This window comes from Trichoderma harzianum (assembly GCF_003025095.1).
Source record: "Trichoderma harzianum CBS 226.95 unplaced genomic scaffold M431scaffold_29, whole genome shotgun sequence".
Lineage (NCBI taxonomy): Eukaryota > Fungi > Ascomycota > Sordariomycetes > Hypocreales > Hypocreaceae > Trichoderma > Trichoderma harzianum.
The window spans coordinates 175,371-191,244 of NW_020209277.1; the positions used below are offsets into that span (position 1 = coordinate 175,371).

Genomic DNA, 15,874 nt, shown 5'->3' on the forward strand with positions numbered 1-15,874 from the left:
TTCAAAATCCTCAACACCAACTATCACAGAAACTGTTGAGCTGCAGTCTGCATCTAGTGCCGCCCTCTTTTTTCCCTCTTCTGCATCTTCCCCTGGCCTCCGCAGCCAATCGCGGCCCCTCTGGCGGCTTTCAATCCCCCAATTAAGCTCCCGACCCGCATCAAGACGAACCGAACCATCAACCCAACTGCACTTTTGGGGCACGCAAAAAGCCTCTCTAGCCAATTAACCGCTTCGTCCCGCTTCTTCCGATCAGCAAATCGTCTCTGCAACCAGATCTCGTTTCTCTTTTCGTCTTCATTTTTTCCCTTATCGCCTCTTTTTTTAAACTTCTGGACAATCAATCAGGTTTCGCCGCCTGGTTTGCTTTGGGCCAATCATCCGCACTCATCAGCGCTCGTGCCTCTACACAGCCCGTCTGGCGCTCCGACCAAATCCAAGACATTTCGTCGCTGGAATCTTTAAACTGACATGATAGCGGCTGACTTCCCCTAAACTTCTCCTCATCCTTTCATCAAAAATGGCGGGCGTTACGACTGCCCTCACGTCCGCGTGCGGCTTCGCTCACGACAAAGACGCTGCTTCGACTGCCGCTGCCACTGGCTCTGACCAGCGCCGCGACGCCCAACAAGCAAAACGACGACGGCACTCCTTCTTTATCCCTCGGCGAAAGTCTATCGTCGGCCACATCATGGAGGGCGAGGAGAACCTGCTGCTCAAGGTCGACCTGTTCCTGACCGAGCTGGAGCGCCGCCTGGAGTTTGTCGAAAACTATGTCGATCTCAGCAAGGACTCGAGCATTTCCCGCGCATTCTCGACCCTTCAGACGGTCCGCACTAGATGCTCCCAGGCGTCCGAGGAGGTCATCGGCGCTGGTCGACGTAGGCTCCACATCATGGTTGAAACCCTCGAGACCCGGTACCAGGAGACGTTGGAGGCCACCGAGACGCTGCACGACAAGGCCGTCCTGGGAATCGAGTTGCTGGAAGGCATGCTGTCCGAGTTCGAAACCCGCGCCTACAAGCTGCGCGAGCAGGGCTTCGCCAACGCCGCCACCGCAGCCGAGGCATTTATGGACGAGGGCCGCAGGGTTGCCAACGAGAGCATCGAGCGGGCAAAGATTGCCGTTGACGAGGGTATCGAGCGTGCTGTGCGAGCTGCTTTGTCCCTGGAGGAGCACATCCAGCAGGCCGTGGTACTGGCACGAGATCGAGGACTGCTTCTTTACGACGAACTGCCCTCGCCATGGCGAAACAACCCCCACATCAAGAGAGGTTACCGCTTCCGCGAGACCAAGATTGAGTGCGTCCAGTCCATCTTCAACATGTCCAACGAGTTCATCAACATCTGGTCGCACGCCCTGGGCCTGATCCTGGTGCTGGCCGTGGCCTTTTACTTTTACCCCAGCAGCGCCAACTTCTACCTCAGCACCAAGACGGATGTTGTCGTTGCCGCCATCTTCTTCATGATGGCCTGCCTGACGCTGGTGTGCTCCACCATCTGGCACACCATGAGCGCCGTCGCCGACGTCAAGGCCGTGTCCATGTTTGCCTGCGTCGACTACACCGGTATCTCGCTGCTCATCGCCGCCTCCATCATGACGACCGAGTACACGGCGTTTTACTGCGACCCCATCAGCCGGTGGACGTACATGTGCCTCACCGCAATGCTCGGCATCGCCGGCGTCATCCTGCCCTGGCACCCCAAGTTCAACGGCGCCGACATGTCCTGGACCCGCGTCGGCTTCTTTGTTGGCCTCGCCCTGACGGGCTTCATGCCCATCCTGCAGCTCAACTTCTCCCACGGGCCCGAGTTCGTCTACAACTTTTACTCCCCCATCACAAAGTCCCTGCTCGTCTACTTTAGCGGCGCCGTCGTCTACGCCAGCAAGGTGCCTGAGCGGTGGTTCCCTGGCTGCTTCGACTATATCGGTGGCAGCCACAACTTGTGGCACGCGGCTGTTCTGGGCGGCATCATCTTCCACTACACCGCCATGCAGGAGTTTTTCTCCAATGCTTTCCATAGGGCCCAGGACGGCTGTCCCGCCTATTAGACGTTATTCTTCGGCATTTATCACGAGCGACACGAGACAAAGCAAAAAAAGAAAGCAGGCCAATTCATCCCCCAAAAAGAAACATGACTTTCAAAAAGCAATGATTCATTTTCGACATGTCAAAGTCATATGCGAGTTTTGGATTTCAAAAGTCGACCGTACATGTACAAGCGGCTCAGCGCCCCCCTTCCATTAGGTTTGGTTTCGATTCTTGTGTATACACTTTTTCTCTTCGATTCCTTTTTTCATTTTCTGCATGGATACAAGTGGCGTTCTTTATTTTTTGTAATTGCTAGCAGCATTTTTGTTTTCCTCACGAGCGGCACGTTGGATTGCCCCCTGTTTGATGCATGGCCCATGGCACTTTCGGCCTTGAAAGATTCTTACAATGGCCCTTGGTTTTTACTTTTGCATAAATCCTTTATTGGGTTTAGAAGTACATATATACTGTAATCAATTCACACACAAAACCGGTACTACATTTGTTTCAAAGATTTAATACAAAACGCTATATTCCCAAGGGGGGCTGCCAAAGTCTCCTTACTCTTGGGCCCCTTTTTTTCTTGACGTAAATCCTCATTAGCTGAATTTCATTCATTTATTTGTATGGTCGCAGGTTTCATCATCTGAGTCGTAATGCTTTCTTGGCGCTGTGGTCCCTGCAGCGAGATCCCCTACCTACATGCAGGTAGCTGTGTTATACCCCAGTCTCTTGACTAATGCTGCCAGGTTCGTTATTCTTCTATCCATCTCCGTCGCTTGAACCGCGTGTAAATTGTATTGATTCCGTTTCTTCATATTCCATCAGTTGAAACTCTAGATTGGTTTCTAGATATTACCAATAACAAATAGGCTAGACATGTGCTCGTATGTGAACAAATGGAAAGGATCTTCCGAATACTTCTTCCAAGGAGATTTTCCCGACGCCAAGACTGATGCCGGGCCGGAGAGCCGTGATGCCAACTTCGTTAAACCAAGACGACGTCGTCATGACTAGCGACGCATCAAACACGTGGCTAGCCTTTCACGAGGCCTGCCAATGGTCTAATTTGTGAATTATATCACATTTAATGTTGGAGACTGTGCTCGCTCTCATTGCTCTTTACATGGCGTGCGTGGCGATTTCTTCGTAAAGGTCGTCTGGTATCTTCTTGATAATGCTGATGGTCACGCTCTTGACGAGATCGGCATTCAGTTGTGGGAAAGATCGTAACAGCTTATTTGGACTGAAAAGCAAAGTCAGAAGCCATAATGATAATTCTACTTGGAGATATGAGAAAGAATACCTTTGAGATTGAAGAATTTGTGACCGCATAATGGTAAGCTGTGCCACAATACAAACAATATTAAGATGCGGCCCGTACGCAAATAAAAAGTCCCAAAGACGCAGCACCTCAGGCAATGGCGGCGTACACGCACACAGCGTCAACACAGAAGGAAAAGCGTAGATTTCGGCCGAGAGCCCCTTTGTCGTCAGATACATGCTGAGTTTAGGATCGACAATCGCCAACACTTTATCCACCAGGGCGAGCCCGCGGTGCACGCCGTCCATGGCGCCTCGGATGTAGCCGGGACACTCGCGGGTGAGCAGAGAGTGGAAGGCGACGAAGGCTTCGGCTTCGCTTCGCGCGGCGTAGAGGAATGGGGCGGCGAGGACGTTCATGCCTTGGACGTAGACGCCTGGTTCGAGAACTGCGCCAGACCCTACACGGGAAACAAAGTGTTAGTATTAGTATAAACATATATATAGTTGACTGGTTGTGTCAAGACGTACTGGCTTGAGATCCAGAGACACTGCCACCGACAGTCTCCCGCGCAGGCAGAGACGAATGACTGCTGCCCGGACGGCTCTGGCGTTCCTCCCTTGAATCGTGAAGCCGCCAGGCAATGGCATTCAACAGCCTGATCAAGCTCGCTTCACTCACGCGGCGTCGGAATAGAGGATCGGTGGTCAAGGTGCGGAATGTGTCGTTTCGAATCTTGGCGTAGGCCGGAGAGGCGCCGCGGTGGATGAGGGAGAGGTATTCGTCTGTGGACATGATGGGGGCGTCGAGGAGGACGAGCCAGACGTAGATTCTCAGGGGAGACTAATTCCAATCGCAAATTTTAGAGTCAGCCAGCTTCATTCTCTCCCTATATATATCCGGGGGGAGGTGAACGCACCATTCCATCTTCTGCAGCCTTGACGCCTTCATCAATGACTTTCCACCTCGCGCTCTCCAGAGCTCCGTTAAAGTCGCCATCGTTGGGGCCTTCGCGGATGATTTGCTGCAGGGAAAGATGCCCATGCGAAAAGACGGGCTTCTTGACGCCTGATCGTCGGGTGTTTACCGCGGCGGGCGGGTTATATGGTGGAGGAGGCAGCGTGGCATCGCTGTTGGCACGACCTCGCGTCCGCACCGTCGAGTTTGCGGCAGCATTTGCGTTGAGATTCGCATTGGTGAGGGCAGTGGTGTTTGCAATCAATGTGGAATCAGCGGAATCGGCGGCATTTCGACTGGGAGACAGAGGGCGCTCGCGGCGCTGCTGTGAGAGGAGCGACGCCTGCTGGGCTGCTCGGGCTCCCAGGGCGTGAGCGGACTGGAGGCGTCGCAGGGCGCGATGCGTCTGTGGGGATGGCGGGGGTTGGAGAGGCTGGACGGAGAGAAGAGCGGCGGGAGCTTCTTGGGCGGGATGAAAAGGGCCAGACATTGTTGTGGTGGGAATTGGGGGATGTTGATGTTGCAAGGTTCGAATGAAGCACGCGTTTGGTGTTGTTGGCGTGGGGGTTTGTTTAGCACAACACACGATGAGATGGGATGGCTGCATGAGCCAAAACATCAATCAGCAGCTCTCCCTTCAGCCATTGGCAGCAGAAATGTCTGGCGTGATTGTCCTTCTTTTCGCGGGGTATTACATATTGGGAGAACTCGAAATCCGCAGACACGGGGAGCCATCATGATCATGGCCCAGAATGCACTTCATGTCGATTATCGACGGTGACATGCATCGTCTTTTGTCAGCAGTTTAAGCTTGCAGTGCATTTGATCTGAGATGACGTCGAGTGCGCTTCCATCCATGCTCTAGAGCCTCATCTACAGCGCCTCAACCTCCGGCCTCTAGCGGGGCTTGGCCACTGAAGCTGCTGCACCTAGTGCTGTAGATGCAGCGACTCCGGAACCTCGGGCGCGCGAAGATCCGAATAGATCTGTCTTGGTCATCGAACCTCAACTCTTGCTCCCTCCCCTCAACTCCAGGCATCGCCATTGCAACCGTCCATCCACATCTCCAACCATCTCCAGCAACAGCACCCAACAGGGTTGCATAAGATGACTTCATTTCCCTGCTGACGGCTCAGCTCCCCCGCATCACGAGGCATCACATGGGCTGCATGTCTGCACTCGGCTGAGACCTGCTTGGGGTCGTTACGAACGCATCTGTTTGGACATGGCCAATGCTACTGTGCTGCAGAGAGGAACTTGTTTGCGAAAGAGCTCACATGGTCACAGGCAAGCCCGAATAAGCTTGCTCGAGGCAGGGTCTCGCACTTTAGTCCATGTTCAACTCACTTCTCACTTACACGGGAGGGGAGGCCACGTTCAACAATGGAGGCGTCGTATTAGTGCTGGCTGGTGCAGCATTTTTACCTTTTACTTTTACCAACGATGGAAGAGTTAGCATGGGGTAACTTAGGATCTGACGCCACCAGCAAGCAGCAGACAGCTGACTTACTGCTCTTTAACGGAGATGCAACGTCCGTCTGTCTGCCTTGCGAGAAAAGGAAAAAGGCACGCCGCTACATAGGAAAAAGGCACGCCGCTACATCCCCTGACCCGACTCGACTCTCTTTACCGAGACAAAACTTTGCGCGGACATCACATCAAAAATCTAGATGGCCCAGCCGCTCTAAAACAGAAGCGGCCTAGACGCGATGGCGACATTTGGCTGATTTGTGGGGAGATTCGTCTGAAGCCGTGCTCGGCCCCCTGGCCCAAACCCACGATCCAATTATCTGCCCCGTTGATGATGCGTCTCGACGGCGGATTTGGCGCTTATAAACGTCCATTCGATGGAGAACATGACGTTCGGGAGACATCAAGCCCCTTTCGGAATGTCCATCTCAATTCTTTCTGGGTTTCTATTCCCTCATACGACTATTTGTCAGATGGGTTTAAGCAGCAAGCCTCCCGACTGCCCGTAACGGCTCTTCGGCAGCTACCATCCATCTACTTTACTTTGTTCAAGCTTCGAGGCAAGCGCAGCATCTGGTGCGTTTCTTCTTTATATATTTTAAGATTTTCCTTCAACTCCTCGCGTCTCATCTTGTCCCATCTACCTTGAATTGTATAAATTATCACTTCCACTTCTTCTTGTCTTAAAACCAACACTCCTGTTTCTTTGGTTGCTGATCGTCGACAAGGTAAGCCATCTTACTTGACTAGCTGCACCAACCACATCTCGTTGCTCAGCTCACGAGACGCCATACGCCATCTCCCCGCCCTGCACCCAGCATCTAGTTCTAGATACCTCATGTCTTGTTGATCCAAATAGCTCATGTCTTTCCTCTTGCAGCTTACACGTCCCTTGCCGTGACTGTCTCAGCTGATGCTCTAGAACCGCAGTGTGCGTGCCAGAGCCGCTGCCCGACATCACGCCGCGCCGGACCATCGCCACGACGCAGTTTTTGGTGGGGGGAGCAAAGCGACGGTCCGAACATATAGAAAACAAGGGATAGAGAGCATGGTGTACTAATAGCCAGACATCTCACCGTTGCTCTCCTTCTCCTCGTCCCTCTACATCTCTCGCCCAGCTGGGCCTCTTCCCTCACCTCCGCCACGCCATCAGGGGACAACCTTCTTTCCGACCATGAGTGGAAGTGGAACATCGAGCGGAGCGTCCACCAAGGCCGGGCAGGCATTGGCCAGAGTCTTGGGCATCAAACTCCAGGATGACGACGAAAATGCTTACCGGTACGAAGACCCAGTCACCAGAGGCGAGTCTGTCTTTTCTACTGGAAGCGGCGAACATCCAATCGAAGGGCCGCCTACTACTTCAGAATGGCTCAATGACCAGCTTCCTACGCGGGGCGAGGTCGTAAGCTATGTCAAGTCTCTCTTTCCCTTCATCTCTTGGCTTCCTCATTACAACTTGCAATGGCTCGCCGGCGATGTTGTGGCCGGCATCACTATCGGAGCTGTCCTCGTCCCTCAGGGCATGGCTTATGCATTGCTGGCAAATCTCCCTCCTCAGTTTGGCCTGTACTCGTCCTTTATTGGACCAGTCACTTATTGGATCTTTGGCACATCCAAAGATATATCTATTGGACCGGTAGCTGTCTTGTCCACTGTCGTGGGAACGGTAGTGGCAGACGTCGGAGGTGATCTTCCTCCAAACATCGTGGCTACGGCGTTTGCTGTCATTGCCGGTAGTATTGTTCTCGGCATTGGCCTCCTTCGCCTGGGCTGGATAGTCGATCTCATCTCCATCACCTCACTCTCGGCTTTCATGACGGGGTCTGCCATTACTATTGGCGCCAGTCAACTCCCTTCGCTGTTTGGCATCACAGGCTTTTCCAACAGAGACCCGGCATACAAGGTCATCATCAACACACTGAAGCACTTGCCTGAAACCAAGCTTGATGCCGCCATTGGTCTTACGGCTCTCTTCTTCCTCTATCTGATACGATACACTTTGACCAGGGCCGCCGAAAGGTGGCCAGCCAATAAGCGCATCATCTTTTTCCTCAACACCATGCGGACAGTGTTTGTCATTCTCCTTTACACCATGGTGAGTTGGCTGATCAACAAGGATCGGAAATCCCACCCGGCGGTTCGTGTTCTAGGGAATGTTTCGAAAGGTAAGCGTTCAAAAGCCTTCTAGGGTATAAGCACCCAGATGATCATGTTCTAACCATCAACCTTAGGATTCGAGCACGGCGGCGTTCCAGAGATCCCGCCAGGACTTGTGTCAAAGTTTGCTTCCCACCTTCCGGCAGGTATTATCGTCATGTTGGTGGAGCATATTGCCATCTCCAAGTCTTTTGGCAGGGTGAATAACTACACCATTGACCCATCGCAGGAAATGGTTGCTATTGGCATGACCAACCTGTTGGGTTCATTTCTCGGGGCCTATCCGTCCACCGGGTCTTTCAGCCGAACAGCCATCAAATCAAAAGCTGGCGTCAGAACTCCTGCTGCGGGTCTCGTCACCGGACTGGTTGTGCTCTTGGCCACCTACCTTTTGACGGCCGTCTTCTTTTACATTCCTAACGCAGTCCTCGCAGCGGTTATTATCCACGCCGTCGGAGACTTGATCACGCCGCCAAACACGCTGTATCAGTTTTGGAGAGTCTCGCCCATAGAAGTCTTCATCTTCTTCATCGGTGTCTTCATTAGCGTGTTTGCGCAGATTGAGGACGGCCTATATGCCACTGTGTGCATATCGGCTGCCGTTCTCATATATCGCATCTTGAAGGCGCGTGGGCGGTTCTTGGGCAAAGTCAAAGTCCACTCCGTCCTGGGAGACCATGTTATTGGAGACAACCACAAACAGCTGGTGGGAGAATATGGCACATTTGAGGAAAGGGTTGAGAATGCTGCCAGGAATATTTTCCTGCCACTTGACCACGGCGATGGCTCCAACCCCGAGGTGGAGTTGGAAAACCCATACCCCGGCATCTTCATCTACCGTTTCTCCGAGGGATTCAACTATCCAAGTGCGAACCATGCCTTGGAATACTTGACTGGCTTCATTTATGCACGCACACGCCGAACCAGCCCAGAGACGTATGAGCGCAAGGGCGACCGGTCGTGGAGCAATCCAGGTCCTAGAAAGCCTGGAAAGTCCAGGGAGGATCCCGACCACGGCCAAAAGCCGACCCTAAAGGCCATCATTCTCGACTTTAGTTCTGTTAACAATGTGGACATCACGTCGGTCCAGCGCCTTATCGATGTGCGGAACGTGCTTGATACATACACAGCCCCAGATGTTGTAGACTGGCATGTCGCATGCATCAACAATCGATGGACCAGGCGAGCGCTCATCGCCGGAGGATTCGGCACTCCCACAAAGTCGCGGGATGGCATTCCGCATAGGTGGAAGTCCATCTTTAGCGTCGCAGAGATTGGTGGGAAAGACTCTGCTGCAGCAGTTGCTGAGGAGAACGCCATTAAGAGAGAACTATCCATCATGGCTAACAGACCAGGAGATGAGGAAATGGCAAAGGCCACTGCCATGGTTGAAGAAGAGGAGGAGGAAGCACCGAAGCCTAGTAATCTCGCAGAGAAACTGGGAGGATCTCCCAAGCCGGCATACAAACGAAAGGGGGCCATCATCAGCGGCTTAGACAACCCCCTATTCCACGTAGACCTGACCAGTGCTGTGCAGAGCGCCATTGCAAATGTAGAAGCCAGAATGGAGGCGAGCAGCAGCGGGTGAAGAGGCACTGGGGACGAACAGGATTGTCATTTAGCGAAGCATCGGGTACGGCGTCATGTTTGCCATCAATCGCCAGTTACATGATAAATGCATTAGCAAGGCGGAGCATTCGTTGTCTTTTTAGGGTAGATCACACAACTGCATATACAGACCTAGGAATCGCGAGTTTTGGAATTGATGGTTATTTTCACAAACAAATTTATAACTGCATGATTTTTGCCTGATTTCGGTGATGATAAATTATATATCTCTCAATTTTTAATATTTATTGAATGATGTATTGTTAATGTTGGTCGTTGCTTCTTAATGTGAATAAAGTTAGTAGTAGAAAAGAAATCGCCACTGGTCACCTGATTTCGTGTAAGAAACCCGCGTGAATCAGGACACGACCCAAGATAACTTTTCGTCACTTCACTTTCTTCGCGTGCATCCCAAATACTCGTGAATACTCATTCTTGTCATCTTCTCTCCGTGAATTATCATTGCATTCACCCCTCTTTTGATGATTGGTGCATCAACACTCTCTCATTTCGATTAATCGTCATAGACTGTTCATCATGCCAATCGGCATCCAGCGTCTTAACGTGAAAACTTCACAGCCCAATCCGCATATTGTCTTTATTAAACCGTTAAAAGGACGGGATGAGAAAATCGCGCAGGACTTTTTGGAGAGGATTGCAGCGCAATGTCGTGAGTTTTTGGGAACCCCTGTTTTCTACTTTCCCATCCCTTTCCATATCCATCATTTCCATTCTCAGCATTTCCATTCCTATTTCCGTTTTCTGAGCATTTTGGACTGACCTATTTAAAAAAGTTCCTGTGATGCGCAAGCACCATATTCACGTCATGTCGTTGGAGGAATTTCCTCCTAATCGGGAATTCGTGGGCCGCAATTTTAACGCTGGAGAGGTGATACAGCTGGTTCTCAAATCCCCCGGGAGCGGGCGGTGGCTCCCGTTCAATTATGTCCAGATGGTCATGATGCATGAGCTGGCTCACTGCGCGCAGATGAACCATTCCAGGGCGTTTTGGGCAGTGCGGAACCAGTATGCCGCGCAGATGCAGGAGCTATGGGCAGAAGGATACAAAGGCGATGGCCTTTGGGGGAGAGGAACTACGCTGGGGACTGGAGAGTGGGAGAAGAACAGCGTTCTGGCGGATGAAATTCTTCCGGAACATCTTTGCGGCGGGACATATCGATCGCGGGGGAGGAAACGCAAGGCTAAACCTGTGTTGACGTATGAAGAGAGAAAAGAGAAGAGGATTCTCAAAAAGTTTGGCAAGAATGGCGTTGCGCTTGGAGCAGATGAGGAGGAAAAGGTGAAGCTCGAGAAGGGCAAGCGGGTGCTTGCGAAACCGAGGGTGGCGGGCAGTTTACGGGGCCGAGAACTCCGTGCAGCTGCGGCATTGGCGAGGTTTGAGCAGAGCAAGGAAGATACTAAGAAGGAAGAAGAGGATGAGGATACGAAGAATTGGGATGTTGATGGTGATTCAAGCGACTACGAAGAGGTGGGTGCGGATACCAAAGCGGCTGTTGATGTGGATGGATCGAGGATGGTGGATAGACATGGCGGCGACATGGTCAAGGTGTGCGAAGACGAAGATGCGAATGACGCCGATGCGAGGAACGAACTCGATCAATTACACGGATTGTTCGGCAGACGAAAGGTCAAACGGGATCTAGATGGCGAGACGTTAAACCTTCGTTCATCTGAGAAGAGTCAACAACAACCAGAACATGTGGTAAAACGGGAGAAAACGGGATTGTCTATCAAGCCGGAGGCTGTAGATGATGGTGACCTTTCATCTATACGACTATCATCGATACCGCACGTCAAACCCAAAAACGACAGATCTACCAAATCAGGTCCGGGCAAAGATTCACCTTCAACGGACAAAAGACATCAACAATCAACCTCTACTACTACGACGACGCCAACTTCCTCAAAAATCCCTTCAAACAAAACTACAGCAGAAACAAGGTCATCATCGTTAATCTGCTCAATGTGCTCGTTTGAAAATTCTCAAGCAGCAGTGACGTGCGCAATATGCGCAAACGTCCTCTACCCATCTCTCACGCCGGGCTGGCGGTGCGAGAGCGCGGCGTGTACTGGCACAGCGTATGTGAATGCGCAAGACTGCGGAATGTGTGGGTTGTGTGGACAGAGACGAAGTTGATTGAGAAGAGATATACGATATCCATATTTGAACGACCTGTTTTGTTATACATATGGTGCGGCACAATAGGAATTTCTCTCTCGTGCGTATCAAAGGCTTAGAGAATGAGGCTGATATATATATCCAATAACTTTCGGAATCAACACACCCAATCACCCTCATTGGTCGAGATACAGTACCGAGATGCTAATCATGGGCGCTGGCAAACAAGAGCCTGTTGCAAGGATGTCCGACGCTGAACATGGGCGCGTTGATGCCCAACTTGACGAGGCTCTGAGATTTTAATACGCACCCAAATCTTGTTTTCCTATTATCCTCTATGAGTTGGTCAAATAGACACGCCTACGTGGATTTATTAACTGCATTTTCCCATCGGACGACGACGAAAGATATAACGAAGAGTCTTCCTCTATAAAAAGACAGCATGGCGACGCCGCAGCTTTCAGATTCTCGACAGTATACCGTTGGCATAATTACCGCTCTTGACAAGGAGCTGGCAGCAGCAATGGCTGTGCTCGATGAAAAGCACCGGAAGCCGCAGAAATTTAAAAAGCACCCAAAAGACACCAACACCTATACTTGGGGCAGGATTGGAGAGCACAATGTTGTTATTGCGTCTTTGGCCGCTGGAAGCTATGGCACCGTATCCGCAGCCACGACCGCCTCGAGCATGATTAGCTCTCTTCCACATATCCGGTTTGGCCTCATGGTCGGCATTGGGGCCGGAGTCCCTAGATTGGAGGACAAAATTGACATTCGCCTTGGTGATGTCGTCGTTAGCCAACCCACTGGAACAAGCCCAGGAGTGGTCCAGTACGACCTCGGTAAACTGAAAAAGGACGGCAAGTTTGAGCGCGTTGGTCAGCTCAGCGCGCCTCCGGACGTCCTTCTGAAAGGCCTTCAAGCGCTCAAGGCAGAGCACTTGATAGAAGACTCCCAAATACCCACGATCCTAGAGGACATGGTGCAGCGCTACCCCAAGATGAAAGAACCGGGAGAGAACGGAGCTTCAGGCTTCATCTACCAGGGCATAGAAAATGATCGGTTGTTCATGGCGTCCTCTATTCATATAGACATCCCAATCACTGACGGTACGGCATCCGGCCACGACAGCGCGTGTGCACATTGCGATTCTACTAAAGAGATAAAACGCAAGGACCGATCTTCCAAGCCGGCGATTCACTACGGTGTCATTGCGTCAGGGAACTCGGTCATAAAAGACGGCGTTTCTCGAGACGAGGTCCTGCAGCGACTTGAAGAGAGGTGCATTTGCTTTGAGATGGAAGCAGCTGGACTAATGAATAACTTTCCATGCATAGTCATCCGGGGAATCTGTGACTATGCAGATACACACAAGAACGATCGCTGGCAGAACTACGCAGCTGCGACTGCGGCTGCATTTGCAAAGGAACTGTTAACCGCCATAGACGGGGACGATGTTGAGAGCACCCCGCCGATAGAGGAAGTCATTCAGCACCGTTAGTCACATGTATTTCACCGTTGAGAATTCTAAAGAATGACCAATCTCTCCAGTTAGCCAGGAAGTTGCTCAAATGGCGGAGAGCAGCAGAGAAACCCGCACTGATGTTCAAACCTTAAAGACAAGTGACCATCTTCGAGAGCTTCGTCGATGGCTTTCCCCCCCCAATGCATCAGAAAATTATAACAATGGCATCAAGCTGCGCCATGGAGATTCTGGCCAATGGCTTCTTCAGAGTGAAGAATATTCTTCGTGGAAATCCCAGCCCAACTCCTTTTTGTGGCTTCAAGGCATTCCCGGGTGCGGCAAGACCGTGCTGTCTTCTATCATCGTCAAAGATCTGGAAGATGGTAGTTTTAAGAGCGTACTATACTTCTTTTTCGACTTTACCAATAGCGATAAGCAGCTATTCGGCAAGGCGCTCAGCTCGCTCGTCCTGCAGCTCTATTGCAAAAACAAGGATGCTCAAAAGCCCTTGGACTCGCTTTATGACTCTTGCGGAAAAGGAACAAGTCAACCAAGTACCGATGGGCTCTTTGCGACGTTCCAAAGCATGTTGCAACGCGCTGGTGAAATCCACATAGTCCTCGACGCACTCGATGAGTGCCAGACGCGCAAAGAATACCCAACCGGAGGCCTCTTGACGTCGATAGAAGCTTTGGCAACATTCCAACATCCCAACGTCCATTTTTTAGTCACAGCGCGTCCTGAACAAGATATCACGTCTTCTATCAAATCATGGGCTCGCAACCAGGACATTATTCCAATTCAGAGCGGGCGAATTGCGGATGATATATTTGCATACGTTAAAGCAAGAGTTCGAAATAATAAAGGCCCTCTGAAAAGATGGAACGAGTGGCCTGAAGTTGAAGTTGAAATTGAAATCGGGTTATCAAAGAAGGCAAATGGAATGTAAGAAGCTCATCATTTTTTTAACATATGCATCTACTAATACAGCATAGGTTTCGCTGGGTTACGTGCCAGCTAGACGCACTCGAAAATTGTCTTGACTATCCGACTTTACAAAAAGCACTCAACTCCCTACCTATGACGTTGGATGAAACATATGCTCGGATCTTGACCAACTTGCCTCGCGAGCATGAGCATCATACAAGACGTCTTCTGCAGTTTTTAGCATATTCCGAACGCCCACTGACAATCGAAGAAGCCGTTGACGCGATTGCTGTTGACACAGCCAACAGCCCTCGGTTTAATAAGAAAAACAGAATGCCGGTCCCTGAGGAGATTTTAAGCTACTGCTCTAGCTTGGTTGTATTGAATGTCAACAGTTGGGAAAATGGGGAGGCCATACAGGAACTTCAGCTTGCGCACCTATCAGTGAAAGACTATCTATTGTCTAATAGAGTGCCACAAAGCTTTGGCAAAGACTTTAACGAAGCGACCGCCAGTGCCTCCATTGCACAAGTATGCCTTGCATACTTATTGGAGTTAGACAAAATCCTTCCAGTCAAAGAGCTTCGACAGTCATGCTGGTTGGCGCAATATTCTGCACGATACTGGATGGATCATACCGTCGTGGTAGAGAGTGGTAACAAACAACTTTGTGCACTCATTGCGGAATTCTTCTCTTGCGAGGATGCTTGGACAATTTGCTATACACTCTACGACCCTGAAGACCCATGGGAGCGCACCAAGCAACCAAGGCGATACGACATCTCGTTAGCTCTATATTATGCGTCACTTGGTGGCTCATGCTTTTCGGTGCAGCTGCTGCTTGAAATGAATGCCGACGTTAATTCTCGACACGGTTACTACGGCACTGCTCTATATGCTGCTATGCGCAAAGGACACGATAAAATAGTTCAGATGCTGCTTGAAAAAAATGCCGACATCAATATTCCGAGCCCTCATTACGCCAATGCTCTCCAGGCTGCTTTACTTTCTGGACATGATAAAATAGTCCGGATACTACTTGATAACGGTGCTAATGTTAATGCACAAGACGGAAAATTCCATGGTACTGCTCTCCAGCTGGCTGCAAGTGAAGGACACGATAAAGTAGTTCAGTTGCTGCTTGATAAGGGCGCCGATATCAATGCTCAAGGTGGAATTTACGGTAATGCTCTTCAGGCGGCTGCACAACAGGGACACGATAAAATAGTTCGGTTGCTGCTTGATAATAAAGCTAACGTCAATGCTCAAAGAGGATTTTACGGTAATGCTCTCCAGGCGGCTTCATACTATGGACACGATAAAATAGTGCAAATGCTGCTTGATAAGGGTGCCGACGTCAATGCTCAAGGCGGATACCACGGCGATGCTCTCAATGCGGCTGCAAGAAGAGGATACGATAAAACAGTGCAAATGCTGCTTGATAACGGCGCCAATGTTAATGCTCAAGGCGGATATTACGGTAATGCGCTCCAGGCCGCTGCACAACAGGGACACGATAAAATAGTGCAAATGCTGCTTGATAAGGGTGCCAATGTTAATGCTCAAGGGGGAGAATATGGTAATGCCCTCGAGGCTGCTTTATTTGAGGGCCACGACAAGACAGTCCAGATGCTACGCGACAATGGTGCCAGAACTAGATCCGAAGAAACAGACTGAAGTTTTAATACAAACAAATACCCAACTACAAACAATTATGCATTTCGCGATGCATTTGCAGATTAGTTCAGTTCACAACACGGCATACGACCTGATCCTAAATGTGAGGCGTTGTGTGTTGTGATTTGAGACTGTTTGTATTGGAAATGCTCATTGTCGATCGTTGCGAAGATCGA

The 15,874-nt window shown here is 50.7% G+C and overlaps 6 protein-coding genes across 6 annotated transcripts; 5 read left to right on the plus strand and 1 right to left on the minus strand.

The window, feature by feature from the left end:
* Window positions 1-520: 520 nt before the first annotated feature.
* On the plus strand, window positions 521-2,053 carry M431DRAFT_11235 (hypothetical protein; the record flags this gene model as incomplete). The annotated part of the gene is made up of 1 exon (XM_024911829.1): window positions 521-2,053. The coding sequence occupies one exon, from the start codon at window positions 521-523 to the stop codon at window positions 2,051-2,053; it is 1,533 nt and encodes a 510-aa protein (XP_024767762.1).
* Window positions 2,054-3,155: 1,102 nt separating this feature from the next.
* Window positions 3,156-4,744, minus strand: M431DRAFT_11236 (hypothetical protein; the record flags this gene model as incomplete). Its single annotated transcript, XM_024911831.1, has 4 exons — window positions 3,156-3,279; window positions 3,340-3,757; window positions 3,828-4,140; window positions 4,217-4,744. The coding sequence occupies 4 exons, from the start codon at window positions 4,742-4,744 to the stop codon at window positions 3,156-3,158; spliced, it is 1,383 nt and encodes a 460-aa protein (XP_024767763.1).
* A 2,154-nt stretch (window positions 4,745-6,898) lies between these two features.
* On the plus strand, window positions 6,899-9,469 carry M431DRAFT_488036 (hypothetical protein; the record flags this gene model as incomplete). The annotated part of the gene is made up of 2 exons (XM_024916526.1): window positions 6,899-7,889; window positions 7,956-9,469. 2 exons carry the CDS (start codon window positions 6,899-6,901, stop codon window positions 9,467-9,469), a joined length of 2,505 nt encoding a protein of 834 aa, XP_024767764.1.
* A 557-nt stretch (window positions 9,470-10,026) lies between these two features.
* On the plus strand, window positions 10,027-11,647 carry M431DRAFT_501515 (hypothetical protein; the record flags this gene model as incomplete). The annotated part of the gene is made up of 2 exons (XM_024918025.1): window positions 10,027-10,159; window positions 10,284-11,647. The coding sequence occupies 2 exons, from the start codon at window positions 10,027-10,029 to the stop codon at window positions 11,645-11,647; spliced, it is 1,497 nt and encodes a 498-aa protein (XP_024767765.1).
* A 212-nt stretch (window positions 11,648-11,859) lies between these two features.
* Window positions 11,860-13,112, plus strand: M431DRAFT_335667 (hypothetical protein). Its single transcript, XM_024914384.1, has 2 exons — window positions 11,860-12,910; window positions 12,967-13,112. The coding sequence occupies exons 1-2, from the start codon at window positions 12,072-12,074 to the stop codon at window positions 12,983-12,985; spliced, it is 858 nt and encodes a 285-aa protein (XP_024767766.1). The 5' UTR covers window positions 11,860-12,071; the 3' UTR covers window positions 12,986-13,112.
* M431DRAFT_335626 (hypothetical protein) lies at window positions 13,094-15,461 on the plus strand. Its single transcript, XM_024914383.1, has 3 exons — window positions 13,094-14,039; window positions 14,090-15,105; window positions 15,293-15,461. Exons 1-3 carry the CDS (start codon window positions 13,201-13,203, stop codon window positions 15,346-15,348), a joined length of 1,911 nt encoding a protein of 636 aa, XP_024767767.1. The 5' UTR covers window positions 13,094-13,200; the 3' UTR covers window positions 15,349-15,461.
* The last annotated feature ends 413 nt before the right edge of the window (window positions 15,462-15,874 follow it).